This window comes from Silurus meridionalis, chromosome 3 (assembly GCF_014805685.1).
Source record: "Silurus meridionalis isolate SWU-2019-XX chromosome 3, ASM1480568v1, whole genome shotgun sequence".
In the NCBI taxonomy this organism is placed as follows: Eukaryota; Metazoa; Chordata; class Actinopteri; order Siluriformes; family Siluridae; genus Silurus; species Silurus meridionalis.
The window spans coordinates 6718514-6745910 of NC_060886.1; the positions used below are offsets into that span (position 1 = coordinate 6718514).

A 27397-nucleotide genomic window follows, 5' to 3' on the forward strand; every position below is an offset into this window, starting at 1 on the left:
TCTATCTCTATCTATCTATCTATCTATCTATCTATCTATCTATCTATCTATCTATCTATCTATCTATCTATCTATCTATCTATCTATCTATCATCTATCTATCTATCTATCTATCTATCTCTCTGTCTGCTATCTATCTATCTATCTATCTATCTTCTATCTATCTATCTATCTATCTATCTATCTATCTCTCTCTCTGTCTGCTATCTATCTATCTATCTATCTATCTATCTATCTATCTATCTATCTATCTATCTATCTATCTATCTATCTATCTCTCTGTCTGCTATCTATCTATCTATCTATCTATCTATCTATCTATCTATCTATCTATCTATCTATCTCTATCTATCTATCTATCTATTCATCTATCTATCTATCTATCTATCTATCTATCTATCTATCTATCTATCTATCTCTCTCTGTCTCTATCTATCTATCTATCTATCTATCTATCTATCTATCTATCTATCTATCTATCTATCTCTCTCTCTCTCTCTCTCTGTCTGCTATCTATCTATCTCTATCTATCTATCTATCTATCTATCTATCTATCTATCTATCTATCTCTCTCTCTGTCTGCTATCTATCTATCTATCTATCTATCATCTATCTATCTATCTATCTATCTATCTATCTATCTATCTATCTCTGTATGCTATCTATCTATCTATCTATCTATCTATCTATCTATCTATCTATCTATCTATCTATCTATCCATCCATCCATCCATCCATCCATCCATCCATCTATCTATCTATCTATCTATCTATCTATCTATCTATCTATCTATCTATCTATCTCAGTTACTTTGTTCATCGCAGAGGAAAATACAGTTTTTTCTTTTTTTTAAAGATATTTTATTGTATACACTGTATATAGTATATAGATATAAATCACAATATGCTTTTCTGGAATATCCTTAAAATATTAATTATAAACTGACTGCCAGCAACCGGTGTGTTTTTGTACTTCACAGTTTTCCTGCTCCTTCTCATTTCAGTTATTTATAATATTATACATTGCTGCTCTGGCAGTTTACATACATATCAAAGGATTGCAGTAATGTCTGAGTATAAATGACATCAAGACTTGCAATATTACCCTTCTCAAAATCTTGCAAAAATAAATAAATAAATAAATAAATAAATAAATAAATACAACCTGCATTTCAATCAGCAACAACAAGACACACTCAAAAACCCAGAATAATAATATCAGAATAAAAAAATATCCAAAACAATTTTTTTATAAAAATCCAATCAATTTCATAGGAGCCTAAATATGCTAAATCTCTATCACTCAGTCTATTTCCCTCTCTCTTCATCCCTCCTTTTTATTTATTCCCTTTTGCCTCCTTCGCCAAGGCCCTCTTAACCCCCCCCACCCTGATTCTCGATGAAAAGGGATCATATAACCTCAGTAGTGCAATTAGCCTCAGAAATCTGTAGCCCGTCCCATCAGTGCCTTTGTGGAAAGCTTGGCCACTGTGGTCAACCAGACTCCTCAGAGCTGGAGAGGGATATATAAAAAAAAGAGATCAAAAATGATCCCAGAGCGTCTACAGTGCTCAGGATGGAAATGGAGCAAGGCTCCCGGTGCTGCTGTGGTCAGTAAAGCCAGGCAGAGTGAAAAAATATAACCAGTGAAACTAAACACCAGCTGTAGAACAAGTGCAAAGGAAAGAAAATCAAATTATAATGGGGTCAATCACCCGAATATAAACACGCACTTCTAAATGAAGTGATACAAAAACAGTTATCTTGTTTCGTCAGATGAGACACAACCCAGTCCAGTCCTGACAAACCGGATAATGGAATTAGAACAAGCAGGACACGGAAAAACCCTACAATGCTAACATCTGAAGATTAGCATTGCCTCAAAATAGCAGCTTAATCTACCAGTCTTTTTTTTTCTTGTACAGAGATAATCGTTTGTTCCTGGAAGCAGATTTATGGGGTTAATATCTTAAATAAAATAATCACATGAAGGATTGTTTCTACAGAAAGACCATGTGGATCGAAATACTAAACGCATACAAGTTGTTTAATGAACTGGCTTTACTCAGTGCTTGAATCCAGCTCGTGCTCTCCCTGGCACACACATACAAACAAACCAATTATACCCAAGAGTAGGCAGTTCCTTATCTTACAGTTCCTTCTCAGATAATTTTACTAACATGGTTGTGTGGCTAATAAACATTTGCGTTCACAAACATTTATGCCATTTGGATAATAAGAAGCCTTTATCCAGAACAACTCAAATATGTAAAATCTCTATCAGTACACACATTATAAGGATAAAGGTATTGGAACACCTGACTTTTCCAGTCATATGTGGTTCTTACCCAAACTGTTATCACAAAGGTGAAGACACACATTTGCATTGAACATCTTTGGCTGTCAAGTCAAGTCAAGTTTATTTCTATAGCGCTTTTTACAACAGACATTGTCTCAAAGCAGCTTTACAGAATTTAACAGTTAAGGTGAACGGTGTGTATTTATCCCTGATGAGCAGCCATGGTGACTGTGGCAGGGAAAAACTCTCTTAGATGTTATGAGGAAGAAACCTTAATAGGAACCGGACTCAAAAGGGGAACCCATCCTCATTTGGTAGACATCAGGAGTGTGATTATAATCTTTAAACAATACAGAACACTGGAGAGTGAGAACTAACATGAGCACTGGAATGTAAGATTATGAGTGATGTTCTTTCTACAGTCTTATACAGTCATTTGAGGTTATAGAACCAGGAGCTACTGAGCAACTCATAAAATAGCTCAACATTTGCAATCATCACAGATCCATCACCAGCTTCTCCATGCCAGAGCCTTTTAACACACAAAGAGGTCCAGTGTCCAAACTCCACAAGTAGTGGATCCAATTGGCACTGGTACGTCTCTAGATGGTTCAGGATGTTTGCGGGGTCGGCATCTACATCTTTAAAAATCCACAATCTTCACAAGGTGGGACATGACTAGGGCTGGAGCAACCTCAGGATGCCTTGGGATGAGGAGAGAAAGAGAAGCAGTGGAGAGGAATTAGCGTAGCTGCTGTGGGTGGTAGGATGTGGTAGCATCAAAGTCCCCCTTCACTTGAACTACAATATCCCAACTACAAGATGTTCCAGCATGACAATGCCCCTGTGCACAAAGCCAAATCCATGAAGATATGCTTTACCTGGGTTGGAATGGAAGATCTTCTGCAAAAGAGCTCTAAGCTCAACTCTTCTGAACATTATGAATCACCAGGCGTCCTCACCTCACCTAAATCAGTTTTTGACTTTACTAACATCCTTGTGGCGGAATTGTCATCAAATGGAAATCTCCACAAGCACACTCCAAGATCTAGTGGAACATCTTTCCAGAATAATGAAAGTTAGAGTGAAGGTTATTTGGCAGAGACTATGGTTAGAAAAGCAAAAGTTTTCTTTAAATAAGATTAGCCAAATGAGGTACTGCTGATGACAGATAGAGCAAGTTTTTCGGCCATCAAGTGGAAGTTTGTTCCACCACCTACAGTAGATGCCACAACAGGAACTGGTGATTGAAGATGAACAGAGATGATAATTTCACCAGAAGCTTTAGTAACAGGAGTGAGTGTGGTTTCTTTAGGAACATTTCGACTAGAGGATTATATACATATATGTATTTTTTTTTTAATTTATATATTTACATACTTCACAAAAACCCAGTAATGTTAGGATGCTGGGGTCAAAGCCTAGAGTCAGCCATGATACAGCACCCCTGGAGAACAGAGGTTTAAGGGCCTGCTTGCTCAGGGGCCCCAAGAGCGGCAGCTTGGCAAAACAGGGGGTTGAACCCCCAACTTTCCAGACAGTAACTACCACTACCACTAGTGGCTACTAACTAGAACTACCACTTCATTTCAAGCTTACAGAATTATTGTACATTTACAGCATTTGGTAAAAGACCCTTATTCACTCATTAGTTTCTGAATCCACCGCTGCGCCACCAAGACTCTATAATATCTCACAAGTAAGAGTGCAGTTAAAAGTTCCCTGGTGGTCTGGTGGTTATAATGCAGCGCTCTCACCGCTGCGGCCTGGGTTCGATCCCCGGTCAGGGAACCAACACCAGCCACTCTCAGTGCCGGTCCCAAGCCTGGATAAATGGGGAGGGTTGTGTTAGGAAGGGCATACAGCGTAAAAACGTGCCAAATCAAACGTGCGGATGATCCGCTGTGGCGAGAAGCCGAAAGAAAGTTTTAAGAGTGCAGTTAAACTTAAAATCTGTTTAGCTACTGTGCTCTATGAGCTTGGGCCTCTGGCCAAATCCCAGTTGGCTGATATTCAGCTTAACTGCCCTCTTGTTTGTCGCTATTGTGTTCCATTAGGAATATATTCTACTATCTGTCATTCTTAACGCTATTCTAATTGATGATAAAATGCACGAATATATGACATTTAGTCTATTTATTTTAGAGTATTTTATAACTTATAAAATTTGTCATGATTATGTTTGTTGGCTAAACACTGTATAAGGTGAAAATTGAGGTTTGTATTCTTTACAGCTTGTTTTATTATTCATTATCATTATCCACAATGTGTGATGAGGACAATTTTTTTTAGTCTGGTTCCTCTCAAGGTTTCTTCCAAATGTCTTCTCATTAAGATTTTCGTTGCCATGGTAACCTCTTACTTTTTATTAGGGAGATTTTCTCTTGATTCTGGTTCCTCTCAAGGTTTCTTTCTTATGCCATCTCAGGGAGTTTTTCCTTGCCACAGTTGCTATCTTCAAGCAACTGTTGAAAACCTTCCTCTTCCTTTAAATACTCAAACTAGCACTTTTACTGGTTTGTTTCGTCTTTGTACCCTATTGTAAGTTTATCAAATTTATAGGCACAAAACTTTTATACAACTTTATAACTGCTTTATCTCTGTAAAGCTGTTTTGAGATAATGTGCATTATTAAAAGTGCTATGCAAAGAAGAAATTAATTGGAAATTAAATTTAACCTGCAGCTGTTGTTTGTCTGAGCTGTTTTAAATAAATGTCATTGACTTAATATAAACATGCTCTAAAAAAAAAAAAAAATTCTTATCCAAATTTAAATATATTAGATGCCATAGTAATAACTAAATACTTGATGCATTTTTCACAAACATGTATTAGTTATCAAAAATGTATTTTTTTTTCCTGCATTCTCTACAGCTTTAAAATATAAAAAAATACTCCACTGTATTGAGTGCAGCCCTTAAGGCTTTGTGTATTATGCCTGCATCACACACACACACACACACACACACACACACACACACACACACACACACACACAGGGGCCACAGAGAGCACAAACCCGCTATGTGATCAGTATGAACTGTGTATTCCGGAGGCGTGAGCTACTAGAGCAGATCAGAGCTCTCGGTCATCCTGTGGTGGAGTGAAAACAAGCCAAGGTCAAAGCTTACAAATTCAGGGTTCAAAAAGTCAAACCCAAAGCTCCCTGCACCAGCATATTCCCTCCCTCCAGTGCACTAGTCTCTGCTGGGATCGAGTCGAGCCTCTGCACTCGCTCTCTCAATTCGGACCATCTTACCACAGCCTCTGTTCCGAGCTGCCAACAAGCACTAAACATGCTTGGCTGCTTAGATTATAACACCCTAAAGGATGCATATATATATATATATATATATATATATATATATATATATATATATATATATATATATATTTAAGCCCTATGGTTTGCACGAACAAAATCCCTCCAAACTCGGCTACTTCTTCACCGCTTCGTCTCTTGGGATGACAGTGAGACAATGCTGCATTCTGCGCTCGCTTCGCTTGGAGTTTAGCAGACGCCTGGCAGTGAATTATGTGGCAAATTAGCAATAACAATGCATGACATGATGCCATACAGTATCACGGATGATCCTTAGAATAACGATCATCTACTGTACATCTGAGCCACTAAGAAAAAAAGCCTTCTTAGTATTTAAATGTAAAAAGAAGTAGGAATAATCTGGTGGTTAAAAGCAAAATATTAATAATTTCACTCATTTAAAACATACACTAGATGGGCAAAAGTATGGTTGAACTTCACTATCACACCCATATGTGCTTTGTGAACATCTCATTCCAGGCTTAGTTCCACTCTTTCCACTAAATTTTTGAATGTGGCAGTGGGGATTGGTGTTTTATTGGGATGTTGGATGAGGGGGTCTTGGCATCAGTTTATCCTACAGATGTTCAGTGGGATTGATGTACGTGCTATGGGAAAGACATAAATTTGTTTTACATCAAGCTCCTATACCAACACACCACATCTTCATGGAGCTTGCTTTGTGTACAGGGGCATTATCATTGCTAGAGCAGGTTTGGGCTACAGCATACAAAGATATTCTGTACAACTAAATTCTTCCCTGTTGATCCCATTCAAATTTGCTATTAACCTCCACTCTTCTGGGAAGATGTTCCATTAAGTTTTGTGGAAATTTGTGCTCATTCAGCCAAAAGGGTGTTAGTAAAGTCAGGTACTGATGTAGGTGAGGTGAGGAGTTCTGGGGTGCAGTCCTTGTTCCAATTCATCTCAAAGGTATCTTTCACTGCACCTCATGTAAAGCATATCATTATGGAACTGTCTTTGTGCACAGGGGCATTGTCATCCTGGAACAAGTTTAGGTCTCCTAGGAAAAAATAGGTAGGGGGACTGGTAGCTCACTGGTTAAGGTGGATCAAGCCTTGGTATCACCAAAATGCCACTTTTGGGCCCTTGAGCAAGGCCCTTAACCCTTTGTGCTCCAGGGGTGCTGTATCATGGCTGACCCTGCGCTCCGACCCCAGGGTTTAAACAAGCTGGGATATGCGAAGAAAAGAATATCGCTGTAATGTATATGTGACTAATAAAGGCTATTCATTCATTCAGTGTTGCTGCAATTTGTCATACATATGTCATGTATGTATGTATATACATCTATATACTTTTTTGCTAGAGAATTTCTTTTCATTTTTTTTTTATTATTCATACTTATAGTCAGATTCGATTTTAATATATTTAAAATCTATACTTTTATACTTATTTTATTTATTTTTATGTTACTTTACTCTTTAATTTTTTTTTATCTTATATTGTATTTCTTTTATGTTTACAAGTTGGACAGTCATAAAAAGCATTTCACACCATGAAGTACTTTGTATGAATGTGTATGTGACAAATAAAATATGAATTAGAATTTGATACAAAGTCATGCTTTACAAATTCTCCAACTTTGTAACTTATGTCCATAAAGTGTATAAATGTATAGTGTGTAATTGTGACTAATGTAGCTAACAAGAAACAAAATATCTGCTTTAGGATAATGTTTAATCAATAACTTGCAGAGTTTTCACGGTGTAGCTACAATGTCCTTGTTGGTTTGTCACAGTAAATGACTGGTCATTTACCTCACCAATGACTTAAAATACCAGAAAATGTGCTTCTCTATATTACAGCCCATCTGTTTATTTTGGTTTGTTACTCCAGTAGTTTTCATGCAGTTTTGTGTCCAGCTGTGATTTTACCAAAAAACTGAGACTCCCTCACTCTGGATACACTCCAAATCACAGTGACTGTGGGTCAGCTCAGAGGATACTAGAAACCCATCCTGTGTAATCCAATACTGTCACATTCATGGCTACTTCTGCTTCTACCCCTATCATGCTTTCCATGGGAACTTCATTTGTTCATGTTTGAAATATTCAAAGTTGGAAACTTACCAGGAATTTATGGGATATAAACTGTATCATATTCAGTTACATAACTGTTACATACATTTAGTCATAAATATATATTTTGTTTGGTCATAAGCTGACATGCATGCAAACTAATACAGATTTTTCCTAAAATAGCATTTTCGACTTGCACTAATTTTTTCGAATACACTAAATCTGGTTGTTTTTAACCAAAATTATTCTGCAGGATTTTTTCTCAACTAAATTTAAGTTCCTTGTTATAGGTTAATCTGCAATTTGTTAAATTCCCAGTTTATTTCCATTAATTTCTGTTAATTCCTATGTATTCCTGTTAATTCCCATTGAAAGTTTCCATTCTTGAAAATTCCTGGAATTTTGCAACCCCCATTCAGTACTAATCCAAACAGCTATATTTACTTTCAATGTGAGAAATACTGACCATGATATACTATGGAAATATATTTCTTTCCAGTTTGATCCTGTTTTCTTGAGAGCATTTTCTTGGATTTTATCTCAACATATTTCCTATTGGTTCCTGAGGTTCTTGAATATATATTAAAACATTTCATCATACAGTTTTTCTTTCATTTTTTAACATAAGCCTGTGCATTTCTTTTACATGGAAAATTAAAATCATGAAACTATAATATATTTAAATGAACATATGTCACCTTGCTTTAGCAGATCCACTTATTAGTAGAGATCCAATGATTATATGATTATCTATGATTATTTTTGGTTTGGATGAATTGTATAGTATTTACACTTTGTATGCAATTCACAGTAAATTGCAAATTTTATATGTATCATAATGGAACTTCAACATAAAAACTGAGGTTTTTAAGTGCCTGAGTTGTTTTAAAGACAAGAACATCAGATCAGATATTGGCTGATATTCTGCAGTATCCATCTCAGAAAATAACCTGTACTAAATGTTATCTTACTTATAAGGTTTTTTATTTTATTTTATAATCCCCCCTACACCTAAGGTTTAAAAGCAGAACATTGAAACACTGATTAATATACATAAATTATAGTTTGAAGCAAGGACGTATCACTGGGAGATTCTGGGAATGTGTTTGTGGGAGGTATTTTGAGAGAATGACATCAATCCCATAGCCCCAGCATCATCTTAACTATATTTAAATTAAATTCGATAAATTGTAGTTTTTGCTGCGGGATTTCTTTTTTTTTTTTAATCCAGCCATTATATGTATGTGCATATGTATGTGAAATACTTTCGGCTTATTTGAACCATCCATGGTTTTGTTTTGTGTGAAACCGGAGCATGGCTCACTACATTGCGATCATCTAATGTGATGATACGGTTACATGACATTTGATGTATTGTATATAATAAAACAAGCTCAAGGATGTGGCTAAAATCTCGCGTCCCCCAGGCAAGAAAAGAATACGTACAAGTGTCAAAAAGGGAAGCGCAGCATCTCGGCATCGTGCTGCCGTTTTCTGGCAGTTTCATGAGAGCATTTGGTAAAGGCCATAGGGGGTTATTAGATGGATGCTTTCTGTGTAATGAGAGTGCTGGCTTAATAACATTAGCTTGGATCACTGATTAAGAAAGTACTGGCTGCCGAGTTTAAGTGGGCCAAACCGCTTTTCTCTTTCTCTTTCATTTCCCTCAGTCCATGAGCAGCCTTTGATGCATCTTCACACACAGACACACACAAAAAAACCTACAATCAAAACATAACACTGTGGATGGATTGTAATATGAAGAGGTGTGTCAAGGGCCGATTAGGTGTGATGTACGTGCAATATTACCTCACTGATCTCTGTATTCGAAATGGGAAGTGGTTCCTTGAGATGTCCAATCACAAGGATTTGAATCGTCCAAACAAGCACAGATAAGCTTTGAATTCTAATAAAATTAAAACATGACCAGTGTCCCTATATACTGATTAATCTGTTGGGTTTTATTAAACCTGAAATTGACTTGTAGTCAGATTTTAGTAGTTTCATTTTTTTTCATGCTAAATTTTCAGAATAAAGCTCACTGAGATCCACATATTTGGTATTAATAAAGCCAGTATCATTAAATAAATAAATAAATAAATAAATAAATAAATAAATAAATAAATAAATTTTATTTAATTTTAAAATTAAATTAACTGATTTGGCTTTCTAATTAAATAACATATAAACTCATTAATAAATAACAATAATCATATTATAATCAATGATTAAATTATTATATATACATTTATGCATAACATAAAATTGCTTGTAATTTCTTATTAACGCAGTTTAATATTAATAATATTTGTGATCCACCTTTGAACAGTTCACATTTTCAAAACAATTTTAAATGAAATGCCTGCTTGGTTAAATAATATATACAATTATATTTTATAAGATTTTATAAAAATAGAATAAATCAAATCAATGCAATACACTTTTTTATTATATTGGTTAAATTTGAGTAAACGATTAAATTGGAACAAATTAAATGAATTAAATAAAATGTATTAAATTTCAATTAAATCGTTTTTATTTGTTAGACCCTATTTGGGTAATACAGATGTGTATGAAAGTGTGTGTGTTTTATATTTAAATATGTAATTTTCTAAAGATATGATTTACTTAACTGTTCTATTTATTTCAGCTTTAACAAATGTCTTCATTCTTTCCATCCTTCATTTATTCACTCCCTCGATATGCGGAATTGTCAGGATTTTTAAGAAAAAATATTGAAGCTGGACATAAAACGCTAAAGAATCCACGCCGCTAGCGTTAGCCGCTAACCTTGAATACATAGAACTAGCAGTTACCGTTAGCACTATTGATTCTTTAGTGTTTTATGACCATATTGACCATACATTAACTCATCTTACATCTTTTTTTCTTTTTTTAAACCCCTGGCATTTTTGTGTATGTTTTTAAGTTTAGAAATAGTTTTTACAAAATGCTCAAAGTGCTACATACAAAGTGCAACATCCCACAGAATACAGAGTCAGGAATATTCAACCTGTTTAATATCGTTCTCCGGTCAAATTGGATGTAAATCCCGGCTAGAAAACCTAACACTTTTTTCTAACCCTTGGAAGGTCCAACCCTAATCGAAAATTATATTTGATACTTGAGTGAAATCTAATCCAACACACTAACAGCTGCATGAACACTGATTTAAACTGCATTACTCCAGGTGACTGACAAAAGATAAATCTACTGCACATTATCTGCTCGACAACCTGTTCCACAAAGATTTTTTACAGAAATGACTACAGATGAGATCCATTATTTCGGCTCTACATATTAAATATATAGAAAATAGTCATAAAAACTAGTACAGGGATGTTGATATTACCTCTTACGCGATTGAGGAGTGAGTCCTGAATTTACACAGGTTTTTTTTTTACATAGATAGATTAATTACAAACCTATTCTGAGCCAAATATGTCAAATCGGTTTCGAAATATAAGACTGGTCCAAAAAACCCGAATGAACCCCATTGAGAATGACACTAATCCGAGCCCTGCGAAAGGAGTCATATGTTTGTGTGCTCAGTGCAGTCATGCAGATGGTCGCTTTGAGTATCATTTACTTGGACATTTGCTAAATGTCCACAAGACTGACAGATGCTCTACTTTAGGTGGCCACAACAATCGGCCGGAATCTATTACCAACACATCTGTCACACATGACTTCTTGGCAGCGCTGACTTCCCGCTAGCCCCCCCCACCCCCCACCCACCATCCTGTTTCATCAATCCCATATCTCCAATCACCATATTGTATTGAGTGTTACATAATAGATAATAATTCAGTAGCTATCAGTGGTGGATGAAGTACACAAACCATGTAGTTGAGTTAAAGTAGTGATACAGTAAAATATGACTCGAGTAAATGTAAATGTGTCCCTTTAAACTTTCAGTAGATTAAAACTACAAAAGTTTTACCTTCAAATGTACTTAAGTATCCAAAGTACTATGATTTATTATGACTATAATGTTCCTATTATCATTTTTATCACAGGATAATTCACTTAAGGAACTCAGTTTATGTAAAAAGACTCTGTTAATCTCAGCACAACAATCGATTAATAGAATGGTATTAATGAGTCAAACACTGATTAATATCTATTATAATTATAATAAGCCCAAAACCTTCAAAAAACTCACAGGTGTTGTGATTCGTTCATCAAAAGATGTTCTGCTTGCTGTGGAACTGACGCTGAACTGTATGTTGGTGATCAGTAGATACATCAAGCGCCAATCAAAGCAAGTTTAAAACAGAGCGTATGCTCGACCCTGATTGGTGGATTGCTGTGTGATTGACCAAGTTTTTATCCTCATAAATAAAAAGGAACGACTTATATTCGCAAAATGTAAAAAAACTTAATTCATTTTAAAATATAATGAAGTTAAAGTAAAATTCTCCCTGAATTCAAATACTTCAGCAAAGTACACAAAAAAGCTTCTTAAGTTCAGTAACAAATTACATTTACATAATTTACATTTACATGGCTTCTGTCCACCGCTGTCCTTTTGTAGCCAAGAATTCCTGTTGGATGTTTTCTGTTTTTCGCACCAGCCAGTGTAAACCCTAGACACTCTCAGGAGATTTGAGCCAGCCCATCTGGTACAGACATCCAAGTCACCATCACTGAGATCAAATATTTTTGTGTGGTACAGATACTTGATGTGAACATTTACTGAATTTCAGACATGTGTCTGCGATCATTTGATTGTGAGTGCATTCTTAGTTTATTGGCTAAGTGAATAAACGAACGGGTGTGCAAGTGTTCCTAATAAAGTGGCTGGTCGGTGTAGAAATTAAATAAAGCTCCTGCAATTCTTTCATTTCTTTTTCCTTCATCCATTCTTTCTTTCAGGTACAAGTATTTAAAATAATGCTGGCTATAAAATCTGTGTACTCTTTTTCACCTAAGTAGACCATCTGCATTTTCTTTGCCCAGGTAGTGCAGCAGTTAATTCAAGGAACAACATAAATAAAAAAGTATTGCCTTTTTAATACAAATACAGTATTTTTTCCCCTTAATATCATATTACAGTATTATATTACTGGTTAGCAGGCTGAGGTCAGACAGCAGGGTCAGCTGTGAGACACAATGCCCCTAGAGAAGTTGTAGGTCAAAGGCCTGCTCAGGCTCACAACCTCACAACCCTCTGTTTAGTAGCCTTTAACAACATGCTGTCTCCCAATTCATTTATTATCCATCTTAAATAGTATCCGAAGATAAAATTAGCGTGTCCCAAAACACTGTGTGTTGAAATAGGGTTCCCAAAGGATGATCAGGATTGGATGGTAGATTTTTTTGCAGTCTGGATACATGGACATTTCTTTAGCTGATAATGCCCACAGCTCGGAGTTTATGACTCTGTTTGCTTTAAATTGAACCTCCATACATGGCGTGTAAAATAATTTAAAGTAACACTGACATGCAACAATAAATTTGTTGTTAGCAACTGTGAGCAGCTAGGCAACAACATTCTCGTCTGTTACGTGACACGGCATACTGTGTTAGTATGTCCCCTTGTGGACTTGTATACTCGTTTGCTACACACTCAAAATCATGTAGTTTTTTCTTCAGAAAAAAAGATACATACTTTTACCACAATGTATACGCAGTCCAATTAGGATGCAGCGATCACTTGGTTCAGAAGCAACATTTGTAAATGAACAGCCTCCTTCCAGAGGCTGGTGCTAGCATGGATTGTACCACTTGTATAGGCTATAGTTATGATGGTTATGGTTATGAAGTGACTATTACCAAAGTGTATCAGTGATGTGTATCAGTACACGAGCAGTACTGAGGGAAGTTACTATAATTAGCATTTCTGTTTCTGAACAACTTTGAAAAAATAAGTGTATCATGATTTAGCATGCAGTTTATACAATGCTTTACTGTAACTAGTTAGTTTCCCTTTGCTATTTGCTACGTTTTCCTTAAGCATGTACACTTAAATTCTTGGTTTACTAAAGTATGTAGGTAAATCACAAAAAGAAAGAAAAATGCATAAAAACCCGCAATACTACCGAGACCAGTAATTGAACTAGTATGTAATGTTATTGTATCTTCTTCTTCTTCTTCTTTCGGCTTCTCCCATTAGGGGTCGCCACAGCGGATCATCCGTCTCCACACCCCCTGTCCTTTACATCTGCCCCTTTAACTCAACTACCTGCATGTCCTCCTTCACAACATCCATAAACCTCCTCCTTGGTCTTCCTCTTTTCCTCCTTCCTGGTATCTCCATCCTCAGCATTCTCCTACCGATATACCCCATGTCCCTCCTCTGCACATGTCCAAACCATCTCAATCTCACCTCACCTTGTCTCCAAAATGTCCTACATGCGCTGTCCCTCTAATAAACTCATTTCTAATCCTGTCCATCGTCATCACTCCCAACGAAAACCTCAACATCTTCAGCTCTGCTACCTCCAGCTCCAGACCAGCTCCTGTCTTTTACTCAGTGCCACTGTCTCTAAACCATACAAGTATTATATAAATGTTTAACATACCTACATATAAAAATGAAAAAGCAGTGATTTTTCTATTTTCATCCCAATGCTAATTCTCTTCCTACAACAGCATTTCGTGTCCTGATGCGTTTTCTTCCATTGATACCTATTCCACTCATTCTATTACAGGCAATATTAAAAAGTACCGGTGTGAATCGATACTATGAATAAAGTATTAGAGATTAACATTAAAGCATTGCTGTTAAAATGCTGTTAAAGAAAATCATTCAGCATCTCCTGACCAATCAGAATCGAGCATTTTGGAACAAAGGCAGAAAAGGAAACCAGGATGAAGGTATGGATGCTGATGATTTGGCAGAACCGGAAGCAAGGAATATTGATATTTGGTCTTGCTTTTATTTTTTTTGTTTTACTTAGATTTACAGCTACATGGTAGCTAAAGCTTTACGTTTTCCAATTGCCGATTATGTTTTGACGCCTTTGAAGGAGATTTTAAAGAGAAACTTTCTTCTGAAAATAAAATGGGTAAAAGTGAGAAACTTTTTATACTCATTAAACCCTCACCCATTTCTGACTATATACTGGGTGAACTATGATTTTTGGATTTTTTCATCCCTCCACTCTCACGCGTTCACTCAGGTGTGGAGAACCGTCCCTTATCCCAGAGATCCCTCATGTCAACAATCTGCTACAATGGCTCAGGACCACAGGTTGCATTTAATCACCTATCAACAACGATGAACCCAGAATGGGTCCCCTTTGGAGTTTGGTTCCTCTCAAGGTTTCTTCCCCATACCATCTCAGGGAGTTTTTCCTTGCCAAAGTCACCACTGCCTCACTAGATAAGGGTAAATTTGCATTTTCTTTTATTACAGCTTTATTTTTGTAAATCTGCTTTGAGACATTGTCCATTGTAAAAAGCTCTCTAGAAATAAAAATGAATTGACTTGAATTGAATCATGTCTGTGTTGAATTTAATCATGTCTTTTATTTGGCTCTTCCTTTTAGTTATTATGTCACTGTCTCTCTCTCTCTCTCTCTCTCTCTCTCTCTCTCTCTCTCTCTCTCTTGTTAAACATGCTTCTGAGGTACCAGTGACCAGGGTTTCTGTCCCTTTCTTGTCTTCGAATCCGCCTGATCTGTCCAGACGCCCTACCTTTAGATGAAGTTATTTTCAGTTGGACACACTTTGTGCAGCTGGAGATGATTCCACCTCAACAGTCTAAATCTCCATTAAGTTACTGAGCAACTTAAGAACTTTGAGGATGGATTTGGACTGGAATTAATATAAACACTATATTACAATGGCTCAGGACAGTTCTGCATTTAAGCACTGAACAGCATACCTAAACAATGATGGACCTGTAATGAATGGATATTCGGTGCCACCCAGATTAGGACGGGTTCCCTTTTGAATCCGGTTCCTCTCAAGGTTTCTTCCTCATGCCATCTAAGGGCGTTTTTTCTTGCCACAGTCGTCACTGGCTCGCTCATTAAGGATAACTTAGAAGGGATTAACTTGTGAATTCAAACTTTATAATCACTTTTTCTTTGTAATGATGCTTTGGGACAGTGTCCATTGTTAAACGTGCCATATAAAATTAAATTAAATTAAATTAAATTAAATTACATTACATTACATTTAATTAAAATGAAATGAAATGAAATGAAATGAAATAAAATAGAATAGAATAGAATAGAATAAAATAAAATAAAATAGAATAAAATAAAATAATAATAATAGTAAAATATTTAATTAAATAAAATAGAATAAAATAAAATTTAAATGAAATGAAATGAAATAAAATAGAATAGAATAAAATAAAATAAATTATAATAAAATAAAATAGAATAAAATAAAATAAAATAAAATTGAATAAAATAAAATTGAATAGAATAGAACAGAATCCTTTTTTTATTTTTATATTTTAACTAATCATCACATCATTTTCATGTGCACTCAGACATCCAGTGCAACTTTTTACTCATAATAATGAGAATATAATTGAGCTTTGTGGGCGTGTCTATAAAATGATTGACAAGCGGTCAAACCAAATACAAACAATCATTTCTGACCGGGGTGTAATATAGTTTCCAAATTGTTTTATGTATTTATGTTTTTAATTAAGACCTAGTTTTTTGGTACTGGTAATAAATATACAATTATTTTCTATTGCACCTTTAACAAGTGTTCCCGCCTGTATTTTAATGACCAGACGTTGCACTTGGTACAAACCGGAAGTGGAACGAGGCCATCCGCCATATTGATAAACGTCACGACCACTTGTTCAGTGTGTTAATACAATAAAATAAAAATACTTCCAAAGTTGTCCGAGCTCATTTTACTATGTGGTTATTGTTCTCCTAAAGACTAATACAATCCAACTATAATAATTATAATAATAATAACAATAATGATAATAAACACTCCGGTTTAAACGCAAGAAGTCGAACGCGCCGTGGTAACTATAGTAACCGCGTACCTGTAGGGCTCTCTGGCTGGATGCGCGTCCACGTGAGCCGCGTGGCCGAGAGGATCACGTCGTGGCTCGTCTTGCCGATCTGAAAGATTCCTCTGATGATCGGCTCGTCCCCGATACAATACTGATCCTTCCCTTTATGAGCTGGAGGTGTTTCCTCCCCGGAGTGGTGGAGCTCTTCTTGCCGTTTCTTCCTCGCCCTGACTCGGCTTCCTGGAAGCCCAGGAGACTCGGACACCGGTTGCTCTTTCTCCTTGAACTCCTCTCGCCTCTCGGACCGCGTCTGGATGGCGTCTGTCGGGTTCTTCGAAGATCCAGACATGTTTCAAGTCTAACATCCGACAGCACCGCTTGGCTTTTCCGACCGCAGTATTTCCCCCCCACGGGGCGTGCGCGCTCCCGCCGTGTCCCAAACCCCTCCGGTGTCGCGAACGCGCGAAGGAACCCAGGCGACGGACGCGGGCACGCGCAACACTCAGTCACCAAACTTTATTATGTTTTTATTCAGATTTATTTGCAAACATCCCACATTCAAGCCTGCTCTTATATCCACATAATAATAACAACAACAATAATAATGATTATTATTGTTGTTGTTATTATGATTATTATAATTATTAGATTAATAATTATTTAAATTATAAAAACCTGGCAACCTGGGAACCTATATATTTTTATAGGTTTAAACTATGAATTAAAATAAATGCATATATTTAAAACCATGTAAAAAAATTATGAATAAGTTTGTGCCCAATTCTAATGCAGAATTAAATACTAGTACTAGAATATTGTTTATATTGTATACAGCTGTAACTTAGAAATACATTATATTAAAAAAAATATAGCATCATTTATTGAGATGCGATTGTTTATATTATGTTTAGCAATATATCCATCCTAAAATGAATAATTTATAAGGAAATAAAATACAAATAATAGTTAACACAGTTACATGTTAACACTGCCTGACACACGTGACACTGTCCTAGTTATTTAGTAAATAATACTGTATCCTAAATATGTTAATGGTGTGTGTGTGTGTGTGTGTGTGTGTGTGTGTGTGTGTGTGTGTGTGTGTGTGTGTTACATCTTTTACCATTATAACAGCTTTTATAATAACAGGTATTGAAATATGATACATAATAGTTTGATATCAATATCTACATTAAATGTGCATTTATATATATATAAAAAAAATTACTTAGTATTTGTTTGTTTGTTTGTTTGTTTGTTTTTAAATGTACACTAAATATATAATAAATCCTAAAAGTATTATTTTTCAAGCAATTGTCGGCATTAAAACCTTTAAACGATTGTTTTCCTCTTATTTCAGTATACAGTATAAAAGAGAGTATTCGTTTTAGATATATATTTTAGATACTTTTTTTTTAGAATATACATTATTAGTATTAGTAAGTAGCTGTGTATAGAAGACTCGTTTCTGTTGTTTAATGATTTGAAACGGAGAGAAAAGATCAGGAGAGAAAAGCTGACACATGTACAGTACACGTGTGAACATGAAACCCCGAACAAAACAAAACACGTTTATCCGAATCCCATGAGAATAAAAATAACTTCATCCAGACCTCCAAATCTAATTTGTTAAATTAAATAGTCCAATAAACACTTATTAATGGCTTTGCTAACCCTTTCCGAATCCCCCATAGTGGAAACCCAGAAGTCATAAAAAATCACTTACTATTATTAATTCTTTACACCACATTTCTCCGACATCATATATTTATATCAATACAAAATAATCATAATTAAAAAAACCAAGGTGATTAAATAACGCTCGTCTGTTTTCTTTATCTGATTGTTTATTCTGATGTATTCTGATTGATCTGATTGTTTATTCTGATTTATTATGATTGATCTGATTGTTTATTATGTAACATGGACCGGATGTGTGTAAATGTATAACTACCCTAAACATCGGTTGTCCCAAAACTGTATTTTTTTAACTGTTTCAATTATTCAGCGATTTGATTTTTTTCTCCATAAATTATCCAACAGTCTGTGATTAATTACCCCCCTGAAGGTTTCACTCTGAGGCTCTGGGGTTTCATTGAATCAGGTGGAAATTTGGTGCGAGTTTCATGTGTTCTATCGGTTATTGGGTTAGAAATCCTAATCAGATCGCCGAGAAAGCATGACGTGTGTGTGTGTGTGTGTGTGTGTGTGTGTGTGTGTGTGTGTGTGTGTGTGTGTGTGTGTGTGTAAAAGAATAGATAGGCGTTAGGTTGTTTCTCCCTAATGACAGAGGTATTGGGTTATGCAATGAATGTCCATGCATTAAAACAGGATCATTTTCATAAATTAAATCCTCCTCTTGCAGTAGGAACATCTGTGGCTCCTCATATGCCCTTATTTTGCATAAATAATGGCAAATGACTGAACAGAAGCTTGGGCAAAAAAGAAAAAAAGATAGATAGATAGATAGATAGATAGATAGATAGATAGATAGATAGATAGATAGATAGATAGATAGATAGATAGATAGATAGATAGATAGATAGATAGATAGATAGATAATCCAATCTGTATTTTATACGGTATATGGTACATTGTCTGGATAAAATGCGTTAATTCAAAATAATAAATTATAATTTTTTGTTATTTTCGGGGTTTTTTATTTTGTTTGTTTGTTCCTGTCTTTTTTTATTTTAAATGTATAATATTAGATAGATATATATTTGAAATATTGTCTCTCTCCCTTTTTTTCGTTTTAAATAGACCTAGATCTTGTTTTTATTATTAACGCTGTAAACCCGACATTTGATCTTTACATTAAAAATAAATGTACACCCGAAAAAAAAAAGAAAGAATAAAAGGCATACAGATGAGAATCTGGCGTCCAAAAAATGAACATACGATGCAGCAACCTGTCGATTGCAATATAGCAACAATTAGCACAAAAATAACAAACATTACAATTAAAGTAAATTGTTCATTCATTCATTCTTTTTTTTTTCTTCTCCAGAGCAGGTTTGCACTCGCATACATGTCACCCTGTTTCTCTCCAGTTTAGGTAGAAAAAAGAAAATGATTAGAGAGATAATAAAGCTACAATTTACTTTATAGGATATGAAGATTATTTTTTATAAAATTGTGAAACTAAACAAATAATAAATAAGTAATAAAAATATAAAATCTGCTTGCAAATAAGTTCAACAAAGTGTGATAGATTTCAGTGTTTATTTCCATTTTGAAAAGATGATAGTCAAGCTTTTTTTGCTTTTTTTTCTTTTTAATATATGTATACAACATCAACACTTTTCTAACACCAAATCTTTCCCAGCACTTAAACAGTTCAATATAGTCCATGATTGGTTTCTTTTTTCCTTCCTTCCTTCCTTCCTTCCTTCCTTCCTTCCTTCCTTCCTTCTTATTTTTCAATAAGTGAGCTGTCATTATTGTGGCTGTTTAAAAAAAATTAACAAAAAGGGGATTTTGGAAAGAGTCCAAAGATGGATTTTGTGCAATTTTGCATGATTTTACAGTAAATGATTGATTGCTAAGGCAACGTAGCAGAGTCTTCAAAGCACTTGCCTGCTGGTTTCTTTATTATTTATTTTATATAAACAAGATAAAATCAATTTTACTATATAAAACCTTAATAATTGAAGGGGTTGGGAAGAAGGAGTTTGCATGGCGTGGCTCATGAATCCCACTTTATAAAAAAATGAAGCATTCTATTACAAAAAAAAACCACAACAGGATGGGATAGAGTAGTAATGAAGTAGTAGTAAAATGTAGTAGGTTTGAAAAATATAGCATTCTCTCTATTCATCTCTATAATTGGCCCAGTTTATTTGATTAAAAATTGCATAGTTCTTTTTTTTTATCATCATCATCATCATCATCATCATTGTTGTTATTATTTCCCCAAATTATTGCTTTTCTCGTGTAATGTGAAGAATGAACACATTCTGGATTACGGTCAAGGATCTGTTTCAACCCGTGACCACGATGCACAGCGCATATAGATCTTAAAAATTACAATACAGAAGATGAAGGAAATAATATGTGCATCCTCTTTTTTTTTTCCTCCTATCAAAGGCAGTTATAAAGACAATAAATACATACCATAGGATTAAGCGTGTGTGTGTGTGTGTGTGTGTGTGTGTGTGTGTGTGTGTGTGTGTGTTGGAACAGCAAAAAAAAGCCCTGCATGTTGAATTAACACATACATCAAATAGCCAAGGATCAGTACAAATAAACACTGTATTAGCCTCGAGGCCCAAAAACATCATTTACACTTTGCTTGGCTGTGCTGGATCGCAGACCCGACGTCACGTGTTGAACTATTTTTTACAAAAAAAACATTCTAAATCTTTTACTATTTTCTACACTACTTGTGACAATATTGTCTCCTGGAGCCTGAAACTGATTGAAAGCCAGTTGGAGTGTATACTGTTGTTCTGATGAACTGAAAATAAATAAATAAATACAATGACCTAAACCTACCAACTTAGATTTTAATTTATTCCCTTTGTTTTGTTTTTTTACAATACTAAAAAAAAATCGGAATTATTCCAAATTATGAAGGCAATACATGGTTGGTTTTGTGTCTTGTTATGCTAGCTGCTACACCGAACAATACTAGCATGGTATATTTACTCCAAAAAAAAAAAAACAACAACAGAAAAATCAATGTTTTGACACAGAACAGTGTCTGTAATCGTGCGAGTCTAATTCGCTGATCCGGGCCTAACAAAGCTGTAAAACAGGTGATGGGGACAATTGAGGTGATTTTATACACTATACACTAAACTTTTTTACCTTTTAGTTGTTCTTTCTAAATTGCTGGACAAAGAGAACACTAGGCTTTAAACCAGAAAACTTCAGGCCCACTTTAGGACCCCTATTCCTTTTGCTTTACAGGAGTAGCTGAGATTTGCACTGATATTGTGAACACCATAATGAAGGCTGACTCAAGCCTCTGGAAGCTCAAAGGAACAACACAGGTGTGTTGTGTAGATTTTAACTGTAAGGTGTGTGTGTGTGTGTGTGTGTGTGTGTGTGTGTGTGTGTGCGCACATATATGCATGCATGTTGCTTGCATGTCCATTCGTTAGAGTGTGTGTGTGTGTGTGTGTGTGTGTGTGTGTGTGTGTGTGTGTGTGTGTGTGTGTGTGTGTCAAGTCCGGCACGAATTCTCCAGAAAATCGACAGGCTTTTCCAAGCACGGGCAATTTCCAGTTACATACACACGAAACATTTGTTTGTTCTTGTTTTGTTTCAATTTTTTGTTTGTTTGTTTGTTTTGCAAATAAAAGTAAAAAGTGCACGTGTTAATTCAACATTAGGGCGTGTTTTTTTTTCTGCTGCTCCCCTTCTTCTTCTTCTTCCTCTTCTTCTTTTTTTGCAGTAAGCCATAAAAGCCATGAACCCATGTACCCATGATGACACGCACTTTATGAATTAAAATGTCTCTGCAAATAAAAAAAAAAAATGAAATAAAAAAAAAAAAAGTTAAAAAGTCCCCTCGAGCTCATGAGTCGTGGAATATGGCGTTGAGTTGCGCGTTCATGTGCACGACCCGTTCGTGATGAGAGTGACCCTCGTAGGGCACGACGTTCTCCATGGGCTGAAGGTCGTAAAGAGCCGCGTGGTGGTGGTGAGGGTGCGGGTGAGGGTGATGGTGGTGTCCTGGAGGAGGGTGATGGTGGTGATGGTGGTAAGGTTGCACGCCCCCTCCTCCTCCTCCTCCGAACGCGTGGTAGCTCTTTTCGTACTCCGCGGCCGGCTCGTGCTTGAAGGAGAAGTTCCCGTTGACGCTGAGCGGCGGGCTGAGCGGCCCGTCGAACGACGCGGCGGGGCTGTGCGCGCAGTCGGCCAGCGCGGCGTCGTAGAACGGCTCCGGCTGCAGGGCGCTCGGCGGCTGCGGGTGTGCTGGTGGGTGCGGCTGCGGGGGCGGCGGCGGGGGCGGGGGCAGGAGCAGCGCGCTGCCGTACGCGTGCGCCGCCGCCTTGGCGTGGAACGCGTGGTGTGGCGCGCCGTCCGCGGCGCCGTACGGCGGGCTCGGCAGGCCCGGGCTCTGATAGCAGTACGGGTGCATGCCGGCGTACGGAGCAACCCCCGGGCCGTGCGCGTGGCTCTGCTGTTCAGGCAGGAATGTCCGCGGGTTGAGCTGCAGACACCCGGCTACCAGATTGGTCGTGGGCTGCGAAAGACCTTTGCACAAAGCCTGCACGAACGACACCAGATCCGGACTCTCGCCCGATCGCAGGATCTCCGAGAGAGCCCAGATGTAGTTCTTCGCCAGACGCAGCGTCTCGATCTTAGACAGCTTCTGCGTCTTCGAGTAGCACGGCACCACCTTGCGCAGGCTCTCGAGCGCATCGTTCAGCCCGTGCATGCGGTTGCGCTCGCGCGCGTTCGCCTTCATGCGCCTCATCTTGAAGCGCTGCAGGCGCGCCTTGGTCATCTTCTTCTTCTTCGGCCCGCGCCTCTTGGGCTTACTCGCGTCGTCTCCCTCGTCCTCTTCCTCCTCGTCCTCCTCCACCTCCTCCTCCTCCTCCTCTTCCTCCTCTTCCTCCTCCAGCTCGTGCGCGTCCTCGAGCATGTGCACGCTCTCCTCTTGGTCGTTCTCCGGGTCTTTGCGCATGGCCTCGTGCCCGGCCTTCGTCTTCTTCTCAGTCCAGTTGGCGCTGCCGGCCTGAGACTCGACCATCGAGGGTTCTTCCGTGCAAGATTTCGTCATTATCCTGACACACACACACACACACACACACACACACACACACACACATAGAGAGAGAAATTTAATGAAAGATAATATTGGAGCAGACAGAATGAAGAAGATTTCAGTAAATCAGAGCCCACCTTTGAATAAAATTTTTATCTTTATATATTTATATTCATATACCTTTCTTCAAATTATAAATTAAGGTTTTTCTGTTAAATGAAGTATTCTTTCTATCTATCTATCTATCTATCTATCTATCTATCTATCTATCTATCTATCTATCTATCTATCTATCTATCTATCTATCTATCTATCTATCATCACTTTGTTCATCCCACAAGGAAAACAGTTTTTTATTTTATTTCTGTTTTTACATGTATTTTATTGTATACACTATATATAATATATAGATATATAAGTAATAAAAATAAATCATATTCAGGGTACAGCATGGACACTTTTCCCGTTGGAAATATTAATATTATAAGAAGTACAGAAAACAACCCACGTGTCTGACGTTCACTTAAACCAAAGACACGCGATATACCCCTTTAGACCATGTTCATCTCTCCATCATCTGGTCGAACTATTCCCAATGCGTCATGGTCTCGAAGAAGACTTTTTTGAAGAAGACTCTTTAGAAGAAGACTTTTTTGAAGAAGACTTTTTTTTTTTAGTTTTACTTTATCAACCAAATGTCGGTGTTTAATTCAGCAGAAGTAATCACCTCGCGTGCAGATCTTCCCCTGATATTAAAATAGATCTGGATTGTTTTTTTTTTATGTAGTTGCTGGAAAGTGTTTAGACACAGGGTCACTATTTAGAGATTAAAGATTTAAAGAAAATGTGCGTATTTGCCATTTGGTTTCCCCCAGACACTGTCATGCGTAATAGTCAATCCTCATTTTTTGACAAAATGATTCTTTATTACTTCCCAAAGATTAAATAATACACGCAAAATACGCATTATAGTAAAACAAATCAATTCATTATTATTATATCATGAACACATTTTAATATTTATATATTTATATATATATCCGATTTGTCTCTCAATTTGTCTTTATAGCTCTCAAGTCTTTCAATTTGAACTTCTTTGCCTCACCATTCCCTTCTCCTACATCACTAGATGGATTTGCACAATTCAAGAGTTTTCTGATGAGCATTAAACATGTAATCTGACAAAGTGCCCTGCATCATTTATTATTCCGCAAATACTAATTTCCTGTATAACAGTCTAACAGGTGAGGAGTGTCAGGATCTGATTCATCTCACAGCTATAAAAAACACACCATGTCATATCTAACACATTGATACACTCTGTTTTTGGCCCAGGGGTAGATACAGGTGTCCAATAGCCAAGTCCCAACGAGGATCCAATAAATAAATAAATAAATAAATAAATAAATAAATAAATAAATGCATGTCCATAATTCCAAATGATGCATTTATTTTTGTTTGTTTATTGTTATTATTCTTAATGAAGCAGCAGGTGCAGGTGTGGTGGGATGAGGTTTAAGGGTTAATAAAGAGGATAAATAAATGAAAGCTCACCTGTGTGTTAGTTTTGCGCCCAGGGTCCCGTTATGGTCGCTTCATGCCCGTCCGCATTTGAGATCCTTGTGATAATGATGAGGATGCTGATGAGGAGGATTATGATGATGATGATCCAGTGGCAGCGCGTGAACGGGATGCGGCGCCTTATATACGGAGGAGCTGATGATGCTGGGAGATGCGCGCGTGCCTGTGTTCACTCTCTAATCCGCCCTTCCTCCTCCTCCCCTCCTCCTTTGCACCAATGACTGGAGGACGGGGAGAACAGGCTCCTCCCTCTTTTTTTCCCCTCTCTCTCTTTCTCTTTCTATTTATCAATCTCTCTCTCCCTGTTTTTTTTTTTACCCCCGGCACGCGCCATATGGCCGACTACGTCAGGAAAACGGGGCCCCGGAGCGTCACGTGACATCTCCCGTTTGCCTTCGCCCGTATTCCCGTATTGTGGCGAATAAAAAGGAAGAAGAGAGAGGAGAGGAGGATGGGAGGATGGGGGGATGAGGAAGAGGAGGAGGAGGAGGAGGTGGAAAAGTGGCCATCTGTCGCCGTGTTAGAGACTCCGAGGAAACCTGTTTGTTCAGAGCCGGAGGGATGAAGTTAACGCTTTAAAAGCAGCGGGACAGAAGCGCTCAAATCACAGTCTCTCTCTCTCTCTCTCTCTCTCTCTCTCTCTCTCTCTCTCTCGCTCCTTTCTGTCTCTCTCTCTCTCTCTCTCGCTCTCTCTCGCTCCTTTCTGTCTCTCTCTCTCTCTCTCTCTCTCTCTCTCTCCTTTCTGCCTCTCTCTCTCTCTCTCTCTCCTTTCTGTCTCTCTCTCTCTCTCTCTCTCTCTCTCTCTTTCTCTCTCCTTTCTGCCCCCCTCTCTCCTTTCTGCCTCTCTCTCTTCTCTCTCCTTTCTGCCCCCCTCTCTCTCTCTCTCTTTCTCTCTCTCTCTCTCTCTCTCTCTCTCTCTCTCTCTAGCTCTTATTATTATTATTATATTATTATTGTTGTTATGATTATTATTATTATTGCTGTTGTCATATCATCAATATATAAATATATTAAAATATAAAATAAATAAACAATATAAAAAAACACAAATGTATCATTACTATTAGTCACAGATGCAAAATCATCATCCTTATCAACAGCAGAATAAGAACAACAAGAAAAGGAAAGAAAGAAAGAAAGAAAGAAAGAAAGAAAGAAAGAAAGAAAGAAAGAAAGAAAGGAAGAAAGAACTGAGATGATGATGATGATGATGATGATGATGATGATGATGATGATGGAATAGCAGCAACAGAATAAAAACAAAAAAAACAAAACAAGAACATTTCTTCATCTTCATCATCATCATCATCATCATCATCATAATCTTTAACAACAACCACAACAAAAACTATAGCAGCAGCAGCAGCAACAACAAATGAAATGATACTAGAACGATACAGCTTTATTGTCATTGGATGTACAGGTACATAGCAGCAGAATGCAGTTCAGCATCTACCAGAAGTGGAGCATTGTGGAGAAATCGGAGAATTGTGCAAACTTACAAGTTCAGATAAATATTTAAATATATGTAAAATAATAAATATAAATGCTTTGAAAAATGTACAGAAGCAGAATTGAGCGAGTCTTTAGATGAACTAAACAAGACTGGACACATTGTAGCTATGACTAGAAGATTGGAAAAGCCACAGGCCAGTGACCAGAGTGTTAATTAAAGTCACAGGTTGTCAGTTCTCCCAAATCTTCCTAGTATTTGTGTGTTTACATGTGAAAATAGATATCTACTAAAGAGGAAATGCAATATGAGACAATATGAGACACAATGAGAGTAGGAGCAAGTGATGAGCAATTGTGACTAAATGATCTTGTCAGTTTAATTTAATTTAAAATCTTCATGGAGCTTTAATGTGTAATCTAAATTAGATGCAGTAGTATAAATGAAAATGATTTTTTTCATATCCATTCCTGTGACACATATCCATATCAATACCAATGATGCATGGAAATCAAGACAAGGCACCATTTTTTATTATTAAGTATAAAATCAAAGTTTCTTTATAATGGAAAATTAAAAACCTAAAAACAACTTCATGACACTACATTTTAAGTTCTCTTGACTCTGTTGGATCTTAAAGGGATTTTATATATGAATGAATGGACATTAAGTTCCACTCAGATGAGGATGGTTCCCTTCTGAGTCAGGTTCCTCTCACGGATTCTTCCTTATACTGTTTTAGGGACTTTTTCCCTGCCACAGTGTCCACTGGCTCGGTCATTACAGATAAATGTATAAGGAACAAGCATATAGGTACTTGTACATTCCAACTTCTTTATCTCATTTATCTCTGTAAAGCTTTTTTGAGACAATGTCCATTGTTAAAATGTGTTATACAATAAAAAAAACTAAACTGGATTAAATATACATAAACTATATGAATATAAATATAACTACAAAACCACTATGCGGATTGAAATCATTTAACTTTATTGTAATTGTGCCTGTATGCATAGAACATTGATGGCAAGGCTTATA

At 36.8% G+C, this 27397-nt stretch overlaps 2 protein-coding genes across 4 annotated transcripts in view; both read right to left on the reverse strand.

Annotated features, from left to right (window-relative positions):
* cerkl (ceramide kinase-like) overlaps positions 1-17189 on the reverse strand; it is a 98659-nt gene extending 81470 nt beyond the window's left edge. For 2 of the 3 annotated variants that reach the window (XM_046841864.1, XM_046841856.1), the window contains exon 1: positions 16635-17189. In XM_046841864.1, the coding sequence (XP_046697820.1) occupies positions 16635-16953 (319 nt within the window). In that variant the 5' untranslated portion in view covers positions 16954-17189. The remainder of the gene's footprint in view (positions 1-16634) is intronic. The other variant, XM_046841848.1, reaches the window with a different exon arrangement.
* Positions 17190-21858: 4669 nt separating this feature from the next.
* Positions 21859-25017, reverse strand: neurod1 (neuronal differentiation 1). Its single transcript, XM_046841876.1, has 2 exons — positions 24880-25017; positions 21859-23344 (listed from the first exon to the last, which is right to left on the reverse strand). The coding sequence occupies exon 2, from the start codon at positions 23338-23340 to the stop codon at positions 22129-22131; it is 1212 nt and encodes a 403-aa protein (XP_046697832.1). The 5' UTR covers positions 23341-23344; positions 24880-25017; the 3' UTR covers positions 21859-22128.
* Between the last annotated feature and the right edge of the window lie 2380 nt (positions 25018-27397).